Raw genomic sequence first — 21,495 nt, forward strand, 5'->3', positions numbered from 1 at the left:
AGCACTCGAGGTAGAAGTGGTACAGGCGGAAAGGCATACAGGAGGCCGCAGTTCCACTCGCGACGAAAAGCGTCACCGAGCGGGTGCCGCCTTGGAAACTCAAATGTGCAAAACTGCAAACATTTTGCATTCTCTTTGGTGGCCAACAGATCTAACCAAGGCTCTGCCCACTGCTGAAAGAGACCTCACACCACCTCTGAATGAAGACGCCATTCATGATCCACCAGGCACCGATGGCTGCGTTTGTCTACTTTGGTGTTCAGAGAACCTGCCAGGTGTTGAACCACCAGGGCCATGCCCTGATGTTTCAGCCATGTCCAAAGGTGAAGAGCCTCTTGCCAAAGGGTACACAACCCCACCCCGTCCTGTTTATTGCAGTACCACATGGCAGTGGTGTTGTCTGTGAACACCTGCACTGCCTTCCCCTTGAGGGAGGGAAGGAATGACTTCAGTGACAAGCGAATCGCCAGGAGCTCCAACAGGATGATATGGAGCCTGGACTCTGTCGGAGACCAAACTCCTTTGATCTCCACCTCTCCCATGTGGCCACCCCACCCAAGGATTGATGCATCTGTCACCACCATGAGGTCTGCTTGGGAAGGGAGAGGGATCTGTCTCTGACCCAATCCTGGTTCTGACCCAATCCTGGTTCGTTACCCACCACTGCAGTTGTTGCGCAATTCCCTTCAAATCTGGACGTAGTAGGAGATATTACCCAGCTGCAGCGCCCACTGGAACTTCAGGTCCCACTGCAGAGCCCGCATATACCATCTGGCATGATCCATCAGCAGAATGCAAGAGGCCATGAGGCTCAGCAGCCTCAGGATCATTCTCACCAAAATCGAGGATAAAGGGTGAAACATCAGTATCATTACCCGAATATCCCAGACTCGCTGTTCAGGAGGATGGGCCCGAAACTGCACTGTGTCCAGAACGGCTCCGATAAAAAGGAGCGACTGAGAGGGAGTCAGGTGTGACTTTGGCACGTTGATAGTGAACCCCAGCCAATGCAGGAGGTCTGGAGGTGGGAGATGACAGCCAGGGGCAAGCCCGCCTTCAACAGCTAGTCGCCGAGGTAGGGGGAAGACTGGAAACTGATCTGCGCAGATGACCTGCGACCAGCACCATCACTTTCGTGAACACCCAAGGGGCACTGGTAAGGCCGAAGGGGAGCACGGTGAACTGAAAATGCTCGTGGCCTACTGTAGGTAGCGCCTGTGGGCTGGCAGGATGGGGATGTGAAAACAAGCGTCCTTTAAGGTCAGCGCCATCATCCAGTCTCCAGGGTCGAGGGCAGACTGAACATGAGCCAAAGTTAGCATTTGAACTTCTCCTTCCGGAAGAAGCGGCTGAGGGCCCTGAGGACTAGGATAGGACGCAGGCCCTTGTCCTTCTTGGCCACCAGAAAGTAGCGGGAATAGCAACCATGACCTACTTCTACCGCAGGGACCCTTTCCATAGCTGCCTTGGCCAAGAGAGGTGAAACTTCCTGGGGGAGAAGCGCCAAAAGATTCTCCGACATGCAATTAAAAAATGGTGGCATGGAGAGAGGGTTAGTCTTGAAGGGGAGGGAGTAGCCCCATCGGACTATCTGCAAAACCCACCTGTCTGACGTGATGGTCAGACTAGGAGGGTATGGAGGCTGCTGCGGAAAGGAAAGGGTGGGCTGGCCCACCCATTGGTTCCCAGACCCACGTCCCTGGGTCCCACGTCCACGGGCACACAGAGGCTGCGCCGCTTGCGTGGACAGGTGGCTTGACTGTGTCGGACATGGTGGGGTGCCCCTTCCATAGCCACGAAAGCGGAGAAAGGCAGACTGTGGTGGACGGGAGGACGCAGCGAGGCCTAAGGATCTGGCCGTAGCTCAAGAATCCTTAGCTCCTGCACAGTGTCTGCCTTGTCACCAAAAATGCAATGGCCATCGAAGGGCATGTCCAGCAGAGTTGAATGAACATCCCCCGAAAAACCCGACGTCCTCAACCAGGAGTAGTGCCGAAGGGCTACCGACGTGGCAATCACTCTGCCCAGTGAGTCGGAGGTATCCAGTCCATAGCGAATTATGAATTTTGCTGCGTCTCTCCCATCTGCCACGCCATGGGAGAGAACACCCCGGGCCTCCTTCGGGCACTGAGGCAGCACCTGCGCCACCGTATCCCAGATTGTATGGGAGTATCGGTCCAAGAGGCATGTGGTATTCACAGACCGCAGTGCCAAGCTGGAGAAAGAGAACATATGCTTCCCAAGATGATACAGCTTCTTGGATTACCTGCCTGGGGGAGCAGAAGGGAATGCGTCCTTGGAAGAAGCAACTTGGCACACAAAGCTCTCGGGGGAAGGGTGTTGGTGAGAAACATGGGATCGCCAAGAGCTGAGCAAGGGCTTGGGCCAAGTGCCCAGAAGGACGTCCATGAGGGCTTCATCAAAGGGAAAGAGGGGTTCAGAGGAAGTTGCCACAGGTTGAAGAACCTCCATCAGGAGATTAGTCCTGACTGTCACTGACTGCCACTGTAGGGAGCTCCAGGCCCAAGGCCTCTGCTGTCCTACGCACCACCACAGCATAGGACGCTCCCTCCTGCATAGCCACGGTATGGGGAGAAACCATGCCAATTCCTGTCTCCAGTCCGGTTAGTCCTGCTGGTCTGTCGATGGTTCCAGCGACCCTTTCCAGTCCTCATCACCACCTTCAAGGCAATAGGGAATACCTGGGATGAACAAGAGCACAAAACTATCCTCTGGCGTTAGACCCGACATCGGTCCGGCTCTGGATCCATCTCAGGGATGAGGATGGGGGCGGCGCCAGCAGGGTGCACGGCCGACACTGGGGGCGTCGTTGCCAGGATCGGCACTGGGGAAGGTGGGGTAAGGTCAACCGGCGTCGATCCGGATCCAGGCCTGGGTCCACGGGGGCCATCGGGCGCCGGGTCTGGAGCCGCTGTCATCGAAGGCCCAGAGTCCCCACTGGCTCAGAGGGGCCCTACGGCGTGCCAGCGGAGCCGGGCTGCCCAAAGACACGGTAGAGAGCTTCATAGAATGTACGAAGCTGGACAGGGGATGCCCTGGCTCCCGGAAACAAGGGGAAGCATGGAGTTGTCCCTGAGTCAGACGGCGGAGACGGAGCCTTAGAGCGACGATGCTCTGGATCCCGCATCACATCAGCCGAGCGACGGGGAGAAGGCGAAGAGCGACGGTGCTTCTTTGCCTTCTTCTTGTGCTTCGACTTACTCGAGGAGTGCGATGTTGTGTGGATCTATAAGGACATCATCTTTGGGAATCTACAAAAGGATCTGAACCCTGAAATCTTGAGAAGAGACGTGTACTACTTTCTGTCAAAAGCTGCAGAATGTCATTATTGAAGCACCAAAGAAGCAGTCCAGACCTGCATAAATGTGGAGGGAATTAACAAAAATTGACCCAACACTCTGGTTGTCACTTTTATATTCTCCAATGTCGTCACTTTCATGGTGGGAGGAGCCGTGGATGTGACACATGGTCACATAGGGCAGCCTTGCGATGCATGAGACTTGTTACTGGTGAAAATGTTTCCAGATTCAGTCTGGCACCTCGAGGATATTCCTTATGTGAGAAATCTGCAGGAAGAAGTATCCATCAGAATGTCCTTCATATGGAGAGTCAGCACATTGGAAATAAATAAACTATACTTATTTAAATTTGAAGGAGACTTGCATGCCCATTTTTCAAAGGTAGGAACAGACTGCACTGTTCAGGGTAGAGGCTGAAGGGACACTCAAAAGTACAATGTGGAAGCAACTCTGGGTAGTTAAAGTGCATCTACACTGATCATCAATCTAGTCCCTGACATAGCACAGGATGCCCAGGATATGATTACTATAGTATATCTGTAATACCCATTTATAACGTCAGTTGCTATGGGGAGGATCTTTGCAGTTTGGGGGCCAAAGGTAGAACCAAAAATGCAGTACATTCTCTAAAAATGCTCCCAAGACTATAAAAGGATCTATGCTGGTAGTGCTTATGTTGTATCTTGCTCTTGTAAATCCATTGCCATTTTACTACCAGCAGAATGTTGCTGTGATGATGCTGTTCAGAATGTTGGGAATCTGTCAGAGACGTCACAGTTGAGTGGGCTGAGCAGCATGCTGGCTGCTCCTGGTGGGGCTTGAACTACTCATCTTTGTATCTTGTAACCTTCTTGAATAAATCCCCCTGAAATTCATCATGGCTGCCTGGAGTTAATCACTGCAAATTTATGGCGACGAGTTGACTCAAAGAACCTCTGTGTGCTACCTGTCAAGGCCTTCATTTTCAAACGTGTTGTACCCTGATTTTGAAGGAGCTGATGAACTTTACGAGTTGACGCAAAGAACCTTCGTGAGCAACCTGACAAGCTTCAGTCATGGTGACAGAATTTCTGTGTAACTAACCTGCATATTTAACATCTACTGGCACCCTAGAGCCCCTGACAATAACGACATGGACGAGTGGTTCAACACTTCTACATGTCCTGTACTACCTAGACACCCTACAACAAGACATGTGTCATTTCGCCTCGGAGGACCCTTTCTGTCACCTGGAGGACTTCTGCTGTTAAACAGTCTCTCCAGAAACAAGTTTCCCACAGGCACAACAAGGTGTGCGCCTTCTGCAGTGTGGATGATCTTGTAGATTACGAGACTAGTTTGTTGGACTCTGTTGCTGCGACTTGTTTTGGGAGAAGCTGCACCGCAGGTGGGTCTATCCGCTTCCCCAAAGGAACTACCAGAGCGATTTTGCGTGTGTTCTGCGATGAGCCGGTGTGTTTTTTTGGGGGGGAAGTGCCAGAGACTGAGTTTCTATGTTTTCCAGTGAGCGGGGGCATCTTATTTTGGTGTTTTTAATACCTGTAGGGTTACTGCTGCACCATGGCAATTGAACCGCTGACATTTGAACATAGCACGAGCCCCTCACTGCGTGCACATTCTCATCATGTGTGGCCTTTCCATACCGGCGATGCCTCCGTGCTGTCTCCTATGACATGTGCGCATTCTTCAAGCTCCATGCTGTGGAGGACGTTTTGGCGCACGTTGTTGCTGCAAACCATCCAGCGCGGAGTCTTTAATGCGTCCCGCCATTTTAGGTTTGGCAGTTCTGCACTACTTGGTTTCCTGCCGTTTCAGCGTGTTTTCCCTTCACGTTGCCAACCACGTTGCTGGTTTACAATGCTGCCTGTTACATTCCTGCTTTTCATCAACTACATTTGTGTCGTGTCAATAAAGCAGTATGATGCTTCAGCTGTTCTACGCCACACCTGTTCTTTAGTGGATGGTTTTGGGAAGCACCGTTGTGCTACAGGTACTCTCTTCTTTTCCTGTCATGCATGTACCTGACTTTAAATGGGGTCCACAAGTGGAAGTTTTACTTCATGTTTGAAGAAAAAGTATAACAACTTGCTCATGGCGGCGTTTACGTGTTGAACGTTTTTGTTTGGCTGCCAGTTGTTAAGCTTACTTCTGTGCGCCATATGATGTCGGTCTCTATTCTTCAGGTCTCCATTAATGTTCTCTGTGTTCAAGTGGCAAACTCACTGTTTACTACTTCAAGCAATCTATGAAGAGCTATCCACCAGCGGCATCTGTATCTATTCATCTTTCGGTGGACACCCCATCGTTGTTTTCTTGTTTCCGTGTGACTCTGGCACGGCACTGAAACTTGATGAAAATGGATGTTTGCTGCAAATGCTTATTCTTTTACATGTATGTCTGATGCTTACTATTCATAGTACATTTGTGGTTATATTTCTACATTTATTGTTGTATCCCTTACACGTGGGATTGTGTAATGAGTTTAGCTACCCATTTATTTAGTAAGCATAATTACCCTTATGCAAGGGATGTTCTAGTTCTCTACTAATTGGGTGAGAGGTCGCTCACCGGCGATTGTTTTTCAATGTTAATGTTTATTCTTCATAGGATTGTACAATGATTTCAGTTGGATCTACATTGTACGTTCATGGACCCTAGGTACTCACCGCTAAGAGTCCATTATTTCAATTTTCTTGTTCACAATACAGTTTTCTCTCCATTTTTATCCTTCATTGGATTGTAGGATTAGTTTAGTCTGCACTACATTGTACGTTTATGGACCCTAGGTACGCACTGGTAAGAGTCCATCATTTCAGTTTAATTTCTTTTTTTTTTTCAGATATCGCAATGGGTTGTAGTCTCATCTGCTCATTTATGCATGAAGCACATTGTTTTTGCATTTGTTAACCATTTCTATTCCTAGGTTTCAGTCATGGGATCTTACCCATATACTCTGGTTAACGTTAAAATCTCCATCTCAAATTCTGAGATATCATGGGTTCTGACCCATATACTGTTCTTGACAATGGATAACATGCTTTTGGTTTTTAGTAACATGTTCTCTTACATGTGTGGTGTATTGGTCCGAGTCCCATTACGTCATGTTTTCAGTGTCAACTCTAATTTACGTTGCTTGAACATGGTTTATTGTTGCTTGTGTTTTTTCGTCCCATGTTCACATGCGTTGGGCAAATCTTAACTTTTGCAATGTGGTGTTCCTTTGGCTTACTCCTATTTTCATTGTTTTCCCGATGTCATGTTTTCTTATTGCATTGTTAGATTCTGCAACGTAATTTTATGTTCTGTTTATTTCTTGTCTTTTACTGTTTCACAGTCTTCTATTTACTTTTTCCCATTGTACTACGTGCTTGTTTTCTCTCCTCTTTTGCTTTCCTCATAGTATCCGTGTCTGGGTTCTTTTCAGTGTTGTCTCTTTTCTTTTTCATGCTTCCTCGCGTACTTGCCTGGCCAGCTTGTTTGCTTGGGAGTTTTTTGTTGGTGTTTTCGTGTTCTTCCTTTTTCTTTGTAGAAGGGAGATGGGTTATTTAATGTTCTATCTTGTTGTCTCTTTGCTTCATTATTCTCCTTACTTTTGTATATTGTATATTCTCTATCACAGGTTCTCCGTTTATGTTTCTATTTTTCTTGTTTTCCCGTATAAGAAAGGGGATATGTTGTATCCTGATCTTGTAAATGCATTGCCATTTTACCACCAGTGGAATGTTGCTGTGATGATGCTGTTCAGAATGTTGGGAATCTATCAGAGAAGTCACAGTTGAGTGGGCTGAGCAGCATGCTGCCTGCTCCTGATGGGGCTTGAACTACTCATCTTTGTATCTTGTAACTTTCTTCAATAAATCCCCCTGAAATTCATCATGGCTCCCTGGAGTTAATCACTACAGCTTACAACTGTAACACTGGCTGACGCATCAAGATGTAATAAAGTGAGTCATCACAAAGGTAACAGACATTGAAGAGTAGGTCTGGGAAGAGTCATTTAGAAGCCCAATACTCAGATTCCTGAGGAAAGAACCCAAGTGGGCACTTGACAAAATTCCGGAATTGGAATTTCTCTAGGGTGTAGAACAGGTGGACCAGCAAGTTAGCTCTGCCACATATGCAACTGCTGTTGACACCTGGGGAGACCTGCAGATCGCCAGGAGGAACCATGGCATTGTCCAATCAATAATTTATCCCTCCGAGGTCAAGATGGGTGGAGTAAATTAACCAGAAGCGTTAATGAGGGACCCGGAGAGAGGGAACCATACAGTCAGATTTGAGAACAGAAGTCAATCAGTGACCAACAATGCTAAAGAGGCAAGACAAGCTGAATGGGACTGAGCACAGCACAAGTAGACTATGTTGTATTAAGACAGAAGACAGATGGTATAATCCCTGTCTGAGGTGTAGAAGACAATGGCAATTGAGAATCAATACAGGGACGACTGAAGAGCCACAGTTAATTAAGGAACTAATATTTTAGCAACCATGAAAACAAACTCTTAGGGGGTAGACTTGCCCTTCTTTAAGCAATCCAGCTGTCCCAATCACTTTAGTTGCCCTGTATACTCACCCTACCCTAATAATTCTCAAACTCCACTTATGTGTTTTTCTGTGTGTACAGTGTCTTAACATCTCTGGGAACTGAAAATCAATAACCACAGCCTTGCATTTTGTAAGGGATCGGGCAGAAGGTGGAGTACAATGAGGACAACTATAAATACTAGAACTGAGGACTACAAGAAGAGAAATTAATAGTAGGTATCAGCTGTGAAGATACACGGAGGTCAATATCCCTAATATCTGAATTTTTCACTTGCAAATCCATTGCAAGAAATTGTAAGTAGCATTACACATGCATACATTTAGAAATGAAATGCTAATAATGTTATAAAAAATCTAATAAAGTACAGAGATTATAAGTTATGACAAATTCCTTTCCACCTTAGACCAATGGAGAGGGTGAAAGAATACTAGATGCTGCACTTTGAGCCATATGCAGTCCAGAAGCCAAGATTCATGCTTATTCCTGAGGCTCAATTTACCCGGAGAGAAAACTGAACTGAAAGTCCAGAACATAAAGCACAAATTTCAGTGTAGTTCTGATAAGTAGTAATGGCTGTTAATTATGCAGTCATCATCAATATACGCATAGGCCTACAAGAACAGGAAGTGTGATAAAAGCAGTGAATAGAGGAGAGTACCCCGATTAGGTGTGTTGGCATGGTGTCACTGTGGCTAGGAACACTACTTATTTTTCACAAATTATTCATGTGCTACTTTCCATTTTCAGTGAGGCTGAAATATTTTCATGTGTGCTCAACAACCATCAAGGAAAGCATCTGTTTATGTAAATACTTGCAGATGTTGGCTATTTCACTGGTCTAATTTATATTCAAGCAAACCGAGTTTGACATATGTATACTGTATACATGAAATCCTGTATGTTGCATTCCAACATCGACAGCCTCTTGTCAATGTATACTCCAAACAATCCTACTTTTTACTCCGGCCCAAGATATCAGAGGGATAAATAATGTTGGAGAGCCTTTTCATCCTGTCAAATATTAAGGGCTTTCCCTGATAAAGAACTGATGATCAATAGAATCTACTTCTGTGGAGTACACTCTAACATGTATCTAAACGTACTCTCTGAAATAAGACTCACATGGGTAAATGGGACTTCATGACATTTTCTATGAGCTTCAGGATGCTTAGGAGGTGACTAGATATAAACTTTTAAGTGTAGGACCTCGTGCTAACAGATCAGCATGACAATTGTAGCCACACATTGTAAGAAAGCACAACAGTGAGTTCAGTTCTTGTTCACGCACAGCACTAGTATATACCTCGAGAAAAGGTGTAGAGTTTGCACAGGCCAAGAGGATGGGGCTCAGGTGAGGTAAAACTATTGAAACTGTCAGGAGAATAAGATGTTGGATAGTAGGCTGTCTCCTAGCTCGGGCAGCAGGATGCAGGGACACAGATCTGACCTAGATCCATGCCAGATCATAAGGTGCTGAATTTCATGAGACCTGAAGTAAGGAAGGATAACGGACACAACAAAGCGGGTGCTGAACTGGAGGTTTAACTGCCTGAGATGAGCTGGGGTACATGGAGAAGATGGAGCTTGTGTTAATAAGTACTTTATAACCTCGAGTTCGGAAGGGATTTTATCATGTTAGATCTGGTGCAAGGAAGAAATCTTTCAAATGTGGGACAGTAATGAAAGTTGTAACTCAAAAGAAAGTCTAAAGCTACATCTAGCTAATTGAAATGTATTGTTAAGCTGGATCCTAATATAGACTTTTTCGAATTGTACAAACATATTGCACTTAATTTTCTTACCAACAATCATTATAATAAGATGCAGCATTTCTTCAATAAGGGTATTCGTCTGCTGCAAAAGATCCTGATGGAAACATTGAAAGAAAAATCTATCAGTGCAAAGAATCAGTCATGTTAAGTTAAACATAATTTGGATGGGTATTTTAGTTTTTGGAGCGGATATCATGGAATACAAAAGGCAAGAGATTCACAAATTGTCTACACAAATTAATAAGCAAGTTCAACAAACTTCAAAATGGTTCTGTACTGATTACTAACACACATACCAACGCACCTCATTTAACATTATCTTGTTTTGTGGTACATTTCCACTAAAGGCACTTTTGAGGTACAAATCCAACCTAAGAATTCACTCATTCTTTCTAAAATGTCTTATCCAGGTCTACATCTTGCGCTTCCCGCAAGGACTCTTAATTACAGATTCTTCATCATTCTTGTATGACTCCTTAAATTGACCACTGTCCCTGCTTAATTGCTGCTCAAAATTCTGGATCCTAGAAACTCTGCATGTGGGCACCCTTTCTTTTTTTTTGGTATAATCTTTTAATTGAGTTTCCTATTTTTGTTAAACACAAGAAAACAGTAGAAAATCTTCGAGGTAATATGGCTCGTTCCCCCACATTAGACAGCATAAATGGTAAGCATGACATCTTGCAATGCAATCATCATGCCCCCGACAGAGACTATCAATTCCCTTTATGGGGCATTTTCGAACACTTCCTCCACGGGTCCCATATTATGGCAAATTTCTGTGGGCAGTCCCTCTCCCCCTCCCCCAGATAGATTCTCTTTTCTGCCGCAGCACAAAAGTCCATAAATATGTTCCATTCGGTCATTGTGGGAGTCACCTGAACCCTCCACATGTGGGGGAGTTCACCTTTGGAAATCAACAAGCCCAATTCCACTAATTCCTTACCTGCCCAGTTGCCATCACAGACTATCATAATCCCCAACAACGCAAGCTTTGGGTCCATTTGAAGTCCCACTCCAGGTAACCGAGCCAGGGTGGAGTGAATTTTTGGCCAGTATCTGTGAATAGCTGGACACATTCAGATCATGTGTAGGAATGTACCCTCCCTCGCCTCCCCCACATGGAATGCAAGTCGAGTTGGGTCTGCGACCTATTTTATGAAGGCGGGTAGGTGCATAACAGACCCAGTGAAAACATTTGAATGGGCACTCCTTCTGCAGACGTGTACGGTTTTATTGAGTATTTCAAAGTCTGGAAAAAACCTACTTTGAAGCTGTACATAATTGTCTAAATGCTGCCCACTGGTTACATTGATCACACTTTATATTAAATAAATCTTTATCCAGGTGATCACCTCTGATAATCATAAGCACCTATTTATCCTACCAACAGACAATCTCAGAGCAACTTTAAAGACAAATATTTTTCGTTTTCGCAAAAAAAAAAAAAAACACACACTCAAAAAAAAAAATAGCGACCCATTTAAAAGCTACATTGGCTAAATTATATTTATTTCCTTAAATAAAAAAAACAGACAATTTAAAAAGTAAAGATATATACCAGATAAAAAAAAACCTTGTTTGCAAACCTTTTCCAAAGGAAAAAAGTATGGAAAAGCTATTGTAACTAAGTCAGGTTGCAGCCATTAAAGGCAGCAAAACTGACTTTGCAGCAAAAAGAAATATCACTCGTGCTGTTTTTCGGCTATTGGTGAGAGAGAGCTAGAGCACTGAGCTCAGAGATTTTGGTTTTTAACTTTGAAATCTTTCCAAACATTCTCTAAAGGAGTTTCAGTCAACATTTCTTGAGATACTGTGTTTTCAGCCACCTTTTGAGATTAAAACATTTTCACAAAAAAGCTAGCTCTTTTTGTTTAATGCTCTCATATGGCAGAAAAAAGGCAAAGAAAAGCACAGTCAGATCCTCATTGTGTGGGTATTGTTTGCCTTCTGGAAACTCATCTTCCTGACAAGGGCCAGTACTGCCTGTAATTTTCCACCAGGCATACCTTAAAGGACAAGTAGAAGATCTAGCAACAGAGTTTCTTTTTTATTGATTACAACCTTCATTCCACATCAATCTGTCTTACATCATAAGGATAAGAACAAACATAATTTTCAAGTAATATAATATAGTAGAATACACCTACAGAGTTGTCGCCAATCCAGTCTCGTCAACATGGCTGCTTATAAAGATGGTATTAAACATCAACTGGGTAATAGTAAATGCCTCATAGCACCTGAGGTCCACCTGTATTATGAGGCATCACATGACACTGTGTCGAGTCTGAGTGAGTTGTGGGGAATCTGTGATGCTAAATGCAATCCGTGTTGCCCCTAAAGATATTTCGGCCTGGAGGAAGGATGCTGAAGGAATGTGTATGTTTCTGCCCTTTCGTTACAGGCTACCACATCTTTTAGCCTGTTTTGGGTGCTTGGTGCCTGTACCAGTGTATGACAACTCTTCCACCGGCTAACAATAATGCCAATGCTACCAAGTTGAACAGATCCGAGCATCTCTATTCTTCCACCAGTTATATCAGCAAGTATTACGAAAATCCCTTGCCAGAAGCTAACAGTGACACACTTCTATTCCAGGTGTATGAACAGTGGATGCTCTGAGTGACATCTCGAGCAATCAATGTGGGGAGTTTGGATTGATCCGGTGGCTTTTAACACGTGTTGGAACTGGCAGTGTCGGGTTGGCTGAAGGGATGCCCCCAGCCAAGCAGAACTGCTGCTCCTGTCAAGGGCAGGTGATTACACTCGCTGTATAACCAGTCTCCCCCTTGGGAAGCTTGGCACTGGGCAGTCAGGCCTACTACCAATGAAATGTGTAAAGCAAAGGGACAGCAGACACTTGCGATGAATACACTGAGTATCACACAAAAGTAACTTCACATTGCATGTATGAAAAAACATTTATATTGAACGGACAAGTTAATTACCTTGGATAATGCTTTATCTGGTAGAGACATGATCTAGTTGCACATTCCTTACCTTTGAATTTACCAGGCATCAGACTGGATCCGGAAGACTGATCTTCGAGCAATATCCCTGGCGCCAGTAGGTGGCGTTGGTTGGCTTCGCGTGATGTCGTTGACGTCGTCTGTGCCGTTATGACGTCTGCTTCACCTATGTAGACACCACCTAGGACCGCTGACGTAAGTTCTTTTCTTTCCGAGCAAGGCAGCACAGATCCATGAAGAGAGCTAGCCTCTGTCACTTTTTGACAGGTTATTTCGACATTTTGTTGACCCCTTTTTTGGTGTGTAGGTTTTTTCCTCATGTCCAAGTAGCTTCTGGTTTCAAGATGTGCGGCGCATGTCACTGTGCCATGTCACTGACGGACCAACACCTGGCTTGTCTCTGGTGCCTGGAGCGCAACCACAACTCAAAGTCATTCTCTGACAGCGGGCCATGGCTCAAAAAGCTTTGAGGGAGTGGTTCCTAAAGATGCTTATGGCCCAGCGCTCAGCACTGCATCGTTCTCCCTGGAGGTCTCGTTCATGGGTCTGGTCGAGAGGAAGGTCCAGGCACCGCTCTGGGAGTCCCGAATCTTCATACTCCCACTAGAAGTCATCAAGTCGGTCAGGTAAGAAGCTTCGTTCTCTTCACATCTGTCAGCCGGAGTGACGGAGGAGTCTTGGCGCTCTAGTCCTCTTTCCTCAGAACCAGTGCCTGGGTCAGCTCGCGCTTTTCAGCCTTTGCGGGAGCCATAGCAAACTGGCTTTATGAAGCCATGTGCCTCATATTTGGGTGGTCTAACCCTACCGGAGCACCTTCCGGCCCCGTAGGCAGAGAAGGGGCTCCAACAGACACGCTCTCACACACACATACGTACTCAGACAAATGCAGTGCTACTGGTACCCAGCTGGTCACGGGTTCACCTTCTGCAAACTTCATGGCCCAAGCTTCCCTTCACCCTCTAGTTCACCCCAATTGTCCTATACCCCTGAATGGAAGATAACTAAGACCACCTCCCAGACACTGGACCACACGCGGCCGAAGTCAAACTTAGTCTGAGTCCTCGGGTAGCAGGTGGGAATGTGTAGCAATTTTAATTAGGAGGTAGACGTAAACAAGTGAGAGTTTAGCAGCCACTCCGGAAGTTCACCCACAGGTCTGAAAAAACAAACAAATCATGGAGTCTCTTGACCCTCTTCCGAACTGTATTGGAAGCGTTCCTTCAACCTAGTCAATCTCCCTAGCTACTACCTGGAGCTAAGATGTCCTCGGAAGAGGCAAGGTGTGGAGAAGGCAATTGGTCCACCACGATGAGAGCCAACAAGGGAACAACCAATGAATGGAGAGTAACACAGGGGAGCCTTTCAATAGGATGAGGTGCCCCAGTCGACACACGATGATCCGAGTAATGTCCGAGCAATCCAGGCACAGCAGCTGAGCGCATTGGTACAAGGCAACAAGTGATATATTCATTGACCAGAAACACGTTTTGCCAATGAGGACGGCGTTTTAAAAGGTGCTAAGTTCCAAGATGCATTGCATGTATCTATATATTGCTCCTGCCATTGGCCTATGAAAGGACATAAGTGTATACTAGAGTGTGCCGTATAGAGTCTATATCTGGTCACAAGACAATTCACAAGGTCAAAATTATTCTACATTCAAAAGATTGTGAACATTGAATATAATGTCTGGAATTAACAAATAAATAATGAAACATGCTGGATACAGAAATTTAGATCCGGACTTCCACCCAAACCCCATACGTTCATATAAAACGTTAAAGAAGTGGTCGTGAAGAAGGTGGTTCTGTAATTATCAAGGCCAACAAGACAAGCGTTGACCATGTGTTGAACCCCCTGGCAAAGATATATTAATGGAAGACCGGAGCGAGGTCTCTTATTTGTGTTTTTATGAGAACATCCAGGGGTTTGGAAGTATTGCTTGGAGTATGTATGAGTGAATGCTTGGTATTAATGTGAGATTAGTTGGCGTTTGTGGGTCTCTTTTATCCATTTTGTGAGCTTGATGTAATTGTTATTATGAACATTTTTATCTATTTAATTTTGAAAAATTAACCAAATTTGAAAATCCGTATGACTGAAGTGTGTTCATGTTATTGTTATGAAATTTCATAAATAATGTAAGCTAAAGAAATGAAATAAAAATATTTTCTGAAATAACAGCGGATTAGCAATGATTGCAGATAGATGTTTTATGAATAAAAAGGCTAGTGGGTTTTTGTATATATATTTTGAATCAACAACCTCTCCAATGTAATGGATGGTAGAAACACTTTCAATGTTAGATGTGCAGTCTTCGGTTTCTGCACGTTTATAAGATAATGTTGCTGTGCGCAGTCCTTGTACTGACATTTTCCAGAGATGGGCTCTCCTCCCCTCCAGCCTGTCAGGGATGCGTCATTGCGGGCTGAAGCAGAAGACTCTGGTGAAAAGAAAATCCTTTCAGGAGGTATTTTGTTTCCGACTCTCGTTTGAGATATTCTTTTATCTGCACAGTAAGTATCAGACGGTTTTCCCATCTGTCTTGGTATTGAACCCACTGATCTTCCATGCACTATCGGAGAAGTCTCATGAAGAGGCACACAATGAGAACTAGGTAAATGCACAAGGCCATCATTTCCAGGATAGATGAAATATAGCGTGCTGTAGGAGAAGGTGCCTAAAGCATTTGATGACATTTCTTCAAGAGGATAGATGCTCTGTTCTCCGAGGCAGACACTTCTCCTTTCATCGTGCTTAAAATGCTCACAAATGTTCTACAGTCAGCACCGATTTTTTTAAAACCAAAATGTTTACCCTCCTCCACAAATGGCATAAAACCAATATTACTGACCACATGGAAGAGTACAAGTTACCTTGAAGGTATACAGTTAAGTCTGACTACTTTCATGGCTTATTTCTTCACGTTCACATCCCCAACCAATCGATTGAAAACTCACTTCTGTGCCCACCACATTCATACTTCACACTGTCACCCATCTCACCCCTTGCTTTGCTTACTACTTCTGCACTGTGCCTTTCACGCATACCGCAAAGCCGTCAGTCTTTTAGGATGGATCTTGAGTTGGATGGATCTCAAACTAAAAACTACCAATCCCACCTCTACACCTTTTAGTTTATATACTCGAACAGTTAAAACACTACCCGTCTATTTTACTTAACCACACTCTTTAACAACTTTCTCAGCTCAGGCACTTCCTTTCAGTGTTTAAAATTAGGATGAATCCTAACACTACCATATAAAAAATGCTGGTCATTAAGCCCATCTAACAAAATTATCTTACGCTTTCACTTCTTTTAAAATCTCTAGGCAGGTGATAAAGGTTTTTTTTCTAGCACTCAAACCCATCTACAAACAGATGTTTCTGGCTACCACACAGTTATACAATAAAGGAAGGCAATTTGCATCTTCATGCTTAACGTATTTAAAACAGAAAATACATCAAACTAGTCTCATACATCTCTTACAAATACTTCACTTCTCCCCCGACCACATAACGACACTCTTATGCCAAAAACTATAAATTGAGGCTGTGGCGTACACTTCAGCCTAAACAAACAGTTGGATTCCCTTCACAAATCCCACAGCTGCTAGGTACCAAGAACTAAACATCTGCATAACATTTCCTTACTTGGAGCCAAATAATTGATCTCAGCATACGTTATTAGGATAATGGATGTCTGCAACAGACTACTAGTAGGATTCTCAATGTACTAAATATTGCCACATAGGACCCTCCATAATCTCAACTGACACACCTTTACCTATTACCTTGTCCACCTATTCAATCGGCTAATCCCTGTTTTCAAGACTATTTAAATCTTATCCCTACCAACTATGCCTCACATTCTTAAGTCAGTGGCGTACTCCTTCTATGACACTTACGATAGACCCCATTTGCTATTTAGCCAATTACAGTTCAAAGTAGAACCCACGACCTTCAAGTACCTTGGGATACAAATGTATAGGTCCACTGAAGACACTATAGACGGGAATGTAGTAAGGGCTATGAATTCTCTTCGGTCACAAGTGGCATTTTGGACTACCTTGCCATTATCATTGGCAGGCCGATTAGCTGTGTCAAAAATGGTCATGTTACCCAGACTCCTATATCACTTTGTGAATCTTCCTGTTGTTGTTGCGACATGGATTTTTAAAACACTGGATACCCTGTTGTCATCCTTATTATGGGGAAAGGGGAGACGCAGATTAGCCCTGTCCAAAATGCAACTCCCAAGCACCGTGGGCGGTATGGTGGCTCCTGATTTCAAGACACATTGCATTGTTGGACAGTTGCAGTGGCTGGCATACTGGTTAGCTGGCCATAATTTTTTTGAACTTGGTTATTCTCCTGCATGATTACAGCGCAGAACACTACAGGCACTGCTGTGCCCTGGAGCCGACAGGATGCAAGAGCCTCCCTTTCTCTAGCATATTGCACTACACTAATGGAAACAGGCATTAAAATATGCGAAGGTGCCTACTCTCCTTATGCCCATAATATTCCTCTTTGTGGCTTATCGTACCGACGTGGAATTTTGTCTAATGCTCGGGTGTGGGGCTGGACACAGGCAGGGACGAATTCAGTGGGGGACTTTTAGATGGTAATTTGATGCCCCTCGAAGAGTTTATGCTCACTAACGCAGTGCCAGACACTTTGTTTCTTATGCAGCGATCACTCAATATATTCGGAGGTACTGGCTAGTGGACCAGAAGGAACCCCCTACATTTCAATTGTTGCAGGCCATTCACATAATGGGGCACGGACGCCATATTGTTCGATGGCTGTACCGAGGACTGAGGGAGCACCTAAATACACCACTATTATCTCTACAACAGAAATGGGAAGTGGTACTGGCACGGGAATTAGATGATAGGGAATAGAACTCCACCCTAGAGCATCCTCGAAGTGTGTCCCGTAACTTCAGGCTAAAGACAATACCACTATTAATATTACACAGGGCCTGCCTCACACCGCTAGCAATTTAGAGGATGTACCCCGCTGCCTCTGCTGACTGCCCAAGATGTTCACATCAACTCACAGATTCTACCCACATGTTATGGACGTGCCCTACCTTGGGGTGATTTTGGACGGAGGTCACTCGGGGTCTATCCCAACTGACAGGACGCTCTCCTTTGACAACCGTGGAGGCGTGTTTGCTGGGCCTTTTTCCTCTCTCTCGCTGAGCCGCTTCCTGATGCTTGCTAAACGATTGTTTACACAGCACTGGAAATCCCGCACGGCGCCACGAGAGGGCAAATGGAGGGAGTAGATCATTAGATGGGCCATGGTTGAGGGGGAAGCGCTTCGGCGTGAGGAATAGGGGATTGAGAAAGAAGCCGATCTCTCTCAAGTGGGCTCAGTTATTAGAACAGTTTAAAGCAGACATGGATGAGGACACAGTAGGTCCCCAGGACACGCTGACTGACCAAACAAGCAGTGCCTGATTCTCAAATATGTTGTGGCTTGGACATGCATGTTGTCCCCTTCGCCCCTATTTATTCACAGTTCCTGGTCCTTCCTCTCCATCTATCCCTTTCCTGGGCCCTCTTTTTCAGTTTCAGCATATTTGCCCCACAGGGCATCCTGCCTGGACGGGGCGATTGAGTAACGGCGGCAAAGTTTTAAGTAAAGTTTACTTTTTGGGGTGGGTTGTACTGAGAGAGGGATTACAGGGGTTTGTTATCGGGAGGATAAAAGACAATTGAAAGACATAACCATGTATACTGTATCATGCAAATTGGTTTATAGGTACACCCATAACCTAGCCGAGGACGAATACGATATGCTTGTTTATTCGATTCATGTATTTGTATGATATCATATATACCGATGTATACTGGGCTTATACAATGGTTTAACGGCAAAAGACATGTTGAAATGTATACTTTGGATGCATACCCGTGAATTCAATAAAAAATTGTGTTAAAAAAAAACTATGCCTCACATTCTTGACCAATACTTACCCAATATATAACACTTGTCTAGCCACCTTCGCTCAACAAAGCTAAAAAGAAATCGTCACTCCCAGACCGCACTGGACAGCTCTGAGGTTCCAACAACTCAACCTACTTGGACCACTTTACCAGAAGTTGCTCTTAGTCTGTGTTCTACCCACTCACTCACCACATTCAAGACTGAAGTTAATGCAGAACTTTTTAGGCAAGAGGAAAATCGTGATTATTCTCTCACTGTTCCCTAATCATACATGCATAACGCTAGCTCTCCAACATTTGCTGTAAGTTATGTATATATAACGAGTGTATGTGTTTTTATCATTTATCATAACAGCAAGACTATCTCACTCACCCAAAATGTTTGTGACATTTATATTTTGTTCTTGTTGCTATTTACCTCATTTATTATTTGAGCACTAAGCAAAACACTAAGCATAAAAATTCAACAGTTAACATTGAACGTAAACAACTACTTTGGAAAAAATGTACATTACCTTGTTGGTACTTTCAGAATTAAACCTCTTTCCATAATCTGGTGTGCTAAATATTTCATAAAGCTCAAAGCGACTAAGCATTATCATAAGGAAATGGTTGGGATCCATCATAGAGGCACCAGCCTAAAAAACAAAACATGGTATTAGTATTGAATCAAGAGTTACCTCAAGTCAATTTTTGTATAGTGCCCTCTTCCCTCCTGAAGCTGTTTGAAAGGGCTGCGACGTAAAGGAAGGAACAATAGGTGTCAGAGGAAAGGAGTTAATAAAAGAATGAGGTTGGGGATGAGCAAGAGTGACACAATGGTATATCACAGTGGTAGTTTCTGTAGTGCTCACAGAATTTAAGGGCACTTTACGTAGGAACCAAGTGCCCAGAAGCATAACATACCAGTGATTACTGAAGAGGAGCACACAGATGTGCAGTGTGTGATCTGCTATTAACATTGTGAGGAGGGACAAAGCCTCAAGTGGATCATGATGCCTCTCCTCTTCCTTAACAATGATAATAAGCTTTGTGCATCTGCATAGAAGGTTTAAGCCATGGCATTTTTGTGTGTGAATTTGTTTTAACAAAAGGTACTTACCCAAAACCAGATGCAAGGGGTTTAATTTGTGCAGGAAGGTAAAATACCACTTTAGAGACATTGTGACTATAATGCATTGGAAATCTCCTGGAGGCCCGCCTAGAAGTAGGAGGTGAGGAAATGGGCAGTGGCAGTGGGGATAACCCTTCGGACAGAGAAAAGATTGGTACTGTGTAAATACCCTATTGTAGACCAGTGGGAAGACCTTTTTCAGCTTTTTAGTGAACCGCTGAGCTGAACACAATCTCCTCACGGACCAGGAGTACACCCAGTGGGATGAGACTAGAGCAGACACTTCTACTCTGTATGACTGCGGAAAACACTGAAATTAGCTTGTGGGGGGGAAACAGGACATATGCTCAATCCGGCTTTTGTCAGCACACGAGGGCCAGAAGGGGATGAGCCGGGTGGTTGGGGGTGGGAGTGCAGGAGTATTTTCCCAGGTTACTTAACTGTTAACACGTTTGTTTGCAATTATCTTTGCTAGTATAACGCAATCAGCTGATTGAATGGCAGGAGCAACGTGCAGGCTCCACACACATGTGGACTATGGGACACTACGATGCAGGAGACAAAACCCTGAGAGAAACAAGCTGTGCAGCAGCTTTAACTGCCACGAACATTAGAGTGTGTTAGCGTATATATTTCCACGTATATTCAGATATTAAAAACAATGTTTATAAAAAATAGATCGTGACTATTAACAGAGTTGCTTCTCTGTGTAAAATATTTTACATACAATATGTGAGGCAGTAAAAAGTTTTTTCTCGTGTTAAATTTGCTGTACTGTGCTAGTAAACTCTCATTTGACCTTCGCAATTTAGTAACAAACGTGTAAAAGCACGTTCATTAGTACAGTTGCTTTAAATAATGTCTTATTGGGTCACATATATTTTCACTTCCATGGAATGTGTGTGCATTACATATACAATGAAAAAACACAGCTAAAAGTTATGATTCTGGCTCAAACACACACACAAAAAAATGACATTTTATGCCATATCCGGAGATGAGGATTATGCCTTCTACCTTTACTTAATTTTTAACAGCAGCAGTTAAACAATGAAGCAATCCCATAAAACTACATTTCCCAAGAGAACTTGGAAAAAACTGGTAGTTCATAACATTCAAACACGTTCTACTATTTCCATGAAAGTCCCTAAGTAACGCCCTCAACTTTGCCTTTATTCACTGCTCCGGAACTAGATAAGTAACTGTTTGAAGGGTAAATAAAATATTTGCATTTGTTGATTGATAAAAATCATTACAAAATTAGTTCAAAATGCTACACATCTTTTAAAAAGTGAATCATCGACGCAATTCACAAATCCTTCTCCCGAAGTAAATTGCATAGCTAGACTAAAATAGAAAGTGTACCAAAGAACTAATCATAGTATTCAGAAGTCAGTAATGGTTGTTAAACTCTAAAATTGTACACAAGTCCTTAAACATAGGGACTAACAAATCCAGTTTTCTTTAAATGTAAAGTGCAGTGTATAAGAAAACAAGTTACTTACCTGTAACTTTAGTTCTCCAGTATTGGAAACTTTCATAGATTCCCATGCTTGAATCATTCCCCATTGTGGAGATTGGAGTCCCCGGTATACATAAAATAGCAATAGAAACCATTACAAAAAAAGAATACTAGGCCTAGGCCCATTCTAGTTTTGTAACATAGCCACCTCTTCTTGTAAAAGAGACCAAATAAAATGAACAACCAATCAGATCAGCTTCACCCTCTAGAACCTTCCTAAGAGAACCCCAGACCCTCAGATTTTCTGAGCCATTGTTTAACCATATAACTGAAGATGCTGAAGGTCGAGCTTT

General features: G+C 43.9%; 1 protein-coding gene across 3 annotated transcripts in view; it reads right to left on the reverse strand.

The window, feature by feature from the left end:
- Nucleotides 1–21,495, reverse strand: part of UBR2 (ubiquitin protein ligase E3 component n-recognin 2) — a 1,393,714-nt gene that overhangs the window by 805,844 nt on the left and 566,375 nt on the right. For all 3 annotated transcript variants that reach the window (XM_085612829.1, XM_085612828.1, XM_085612830.1), the window contains 2 exons: nt 19,082–19,204; nt 9,669–9,732 (listed from right to left, as the gene is read on the reverse strand). In XM_085612829.1, the coding sequence (XP_085468955.1) occupies nt 9,669–9,732; nt 19,082–19,204 (187 nt within the window). The remainder of the gene's footprint in view (nt 1–9,668; nt 9,733–19,081; nt 19,205–21,495) is intronic.

The sequence above is a fragment of the Triturus cristatus genome, chromosome 6, assembly GCF_964204655.1.
Source record: "Triturus cristatus chromosome 6, aTriCri1.1, whole genome shotgun sequence".
NCBI lineage: Eukaryota > Metazoa > Chordata > Amphibia > Caudata > Salamandridae > Triturus > Triturus cristatus.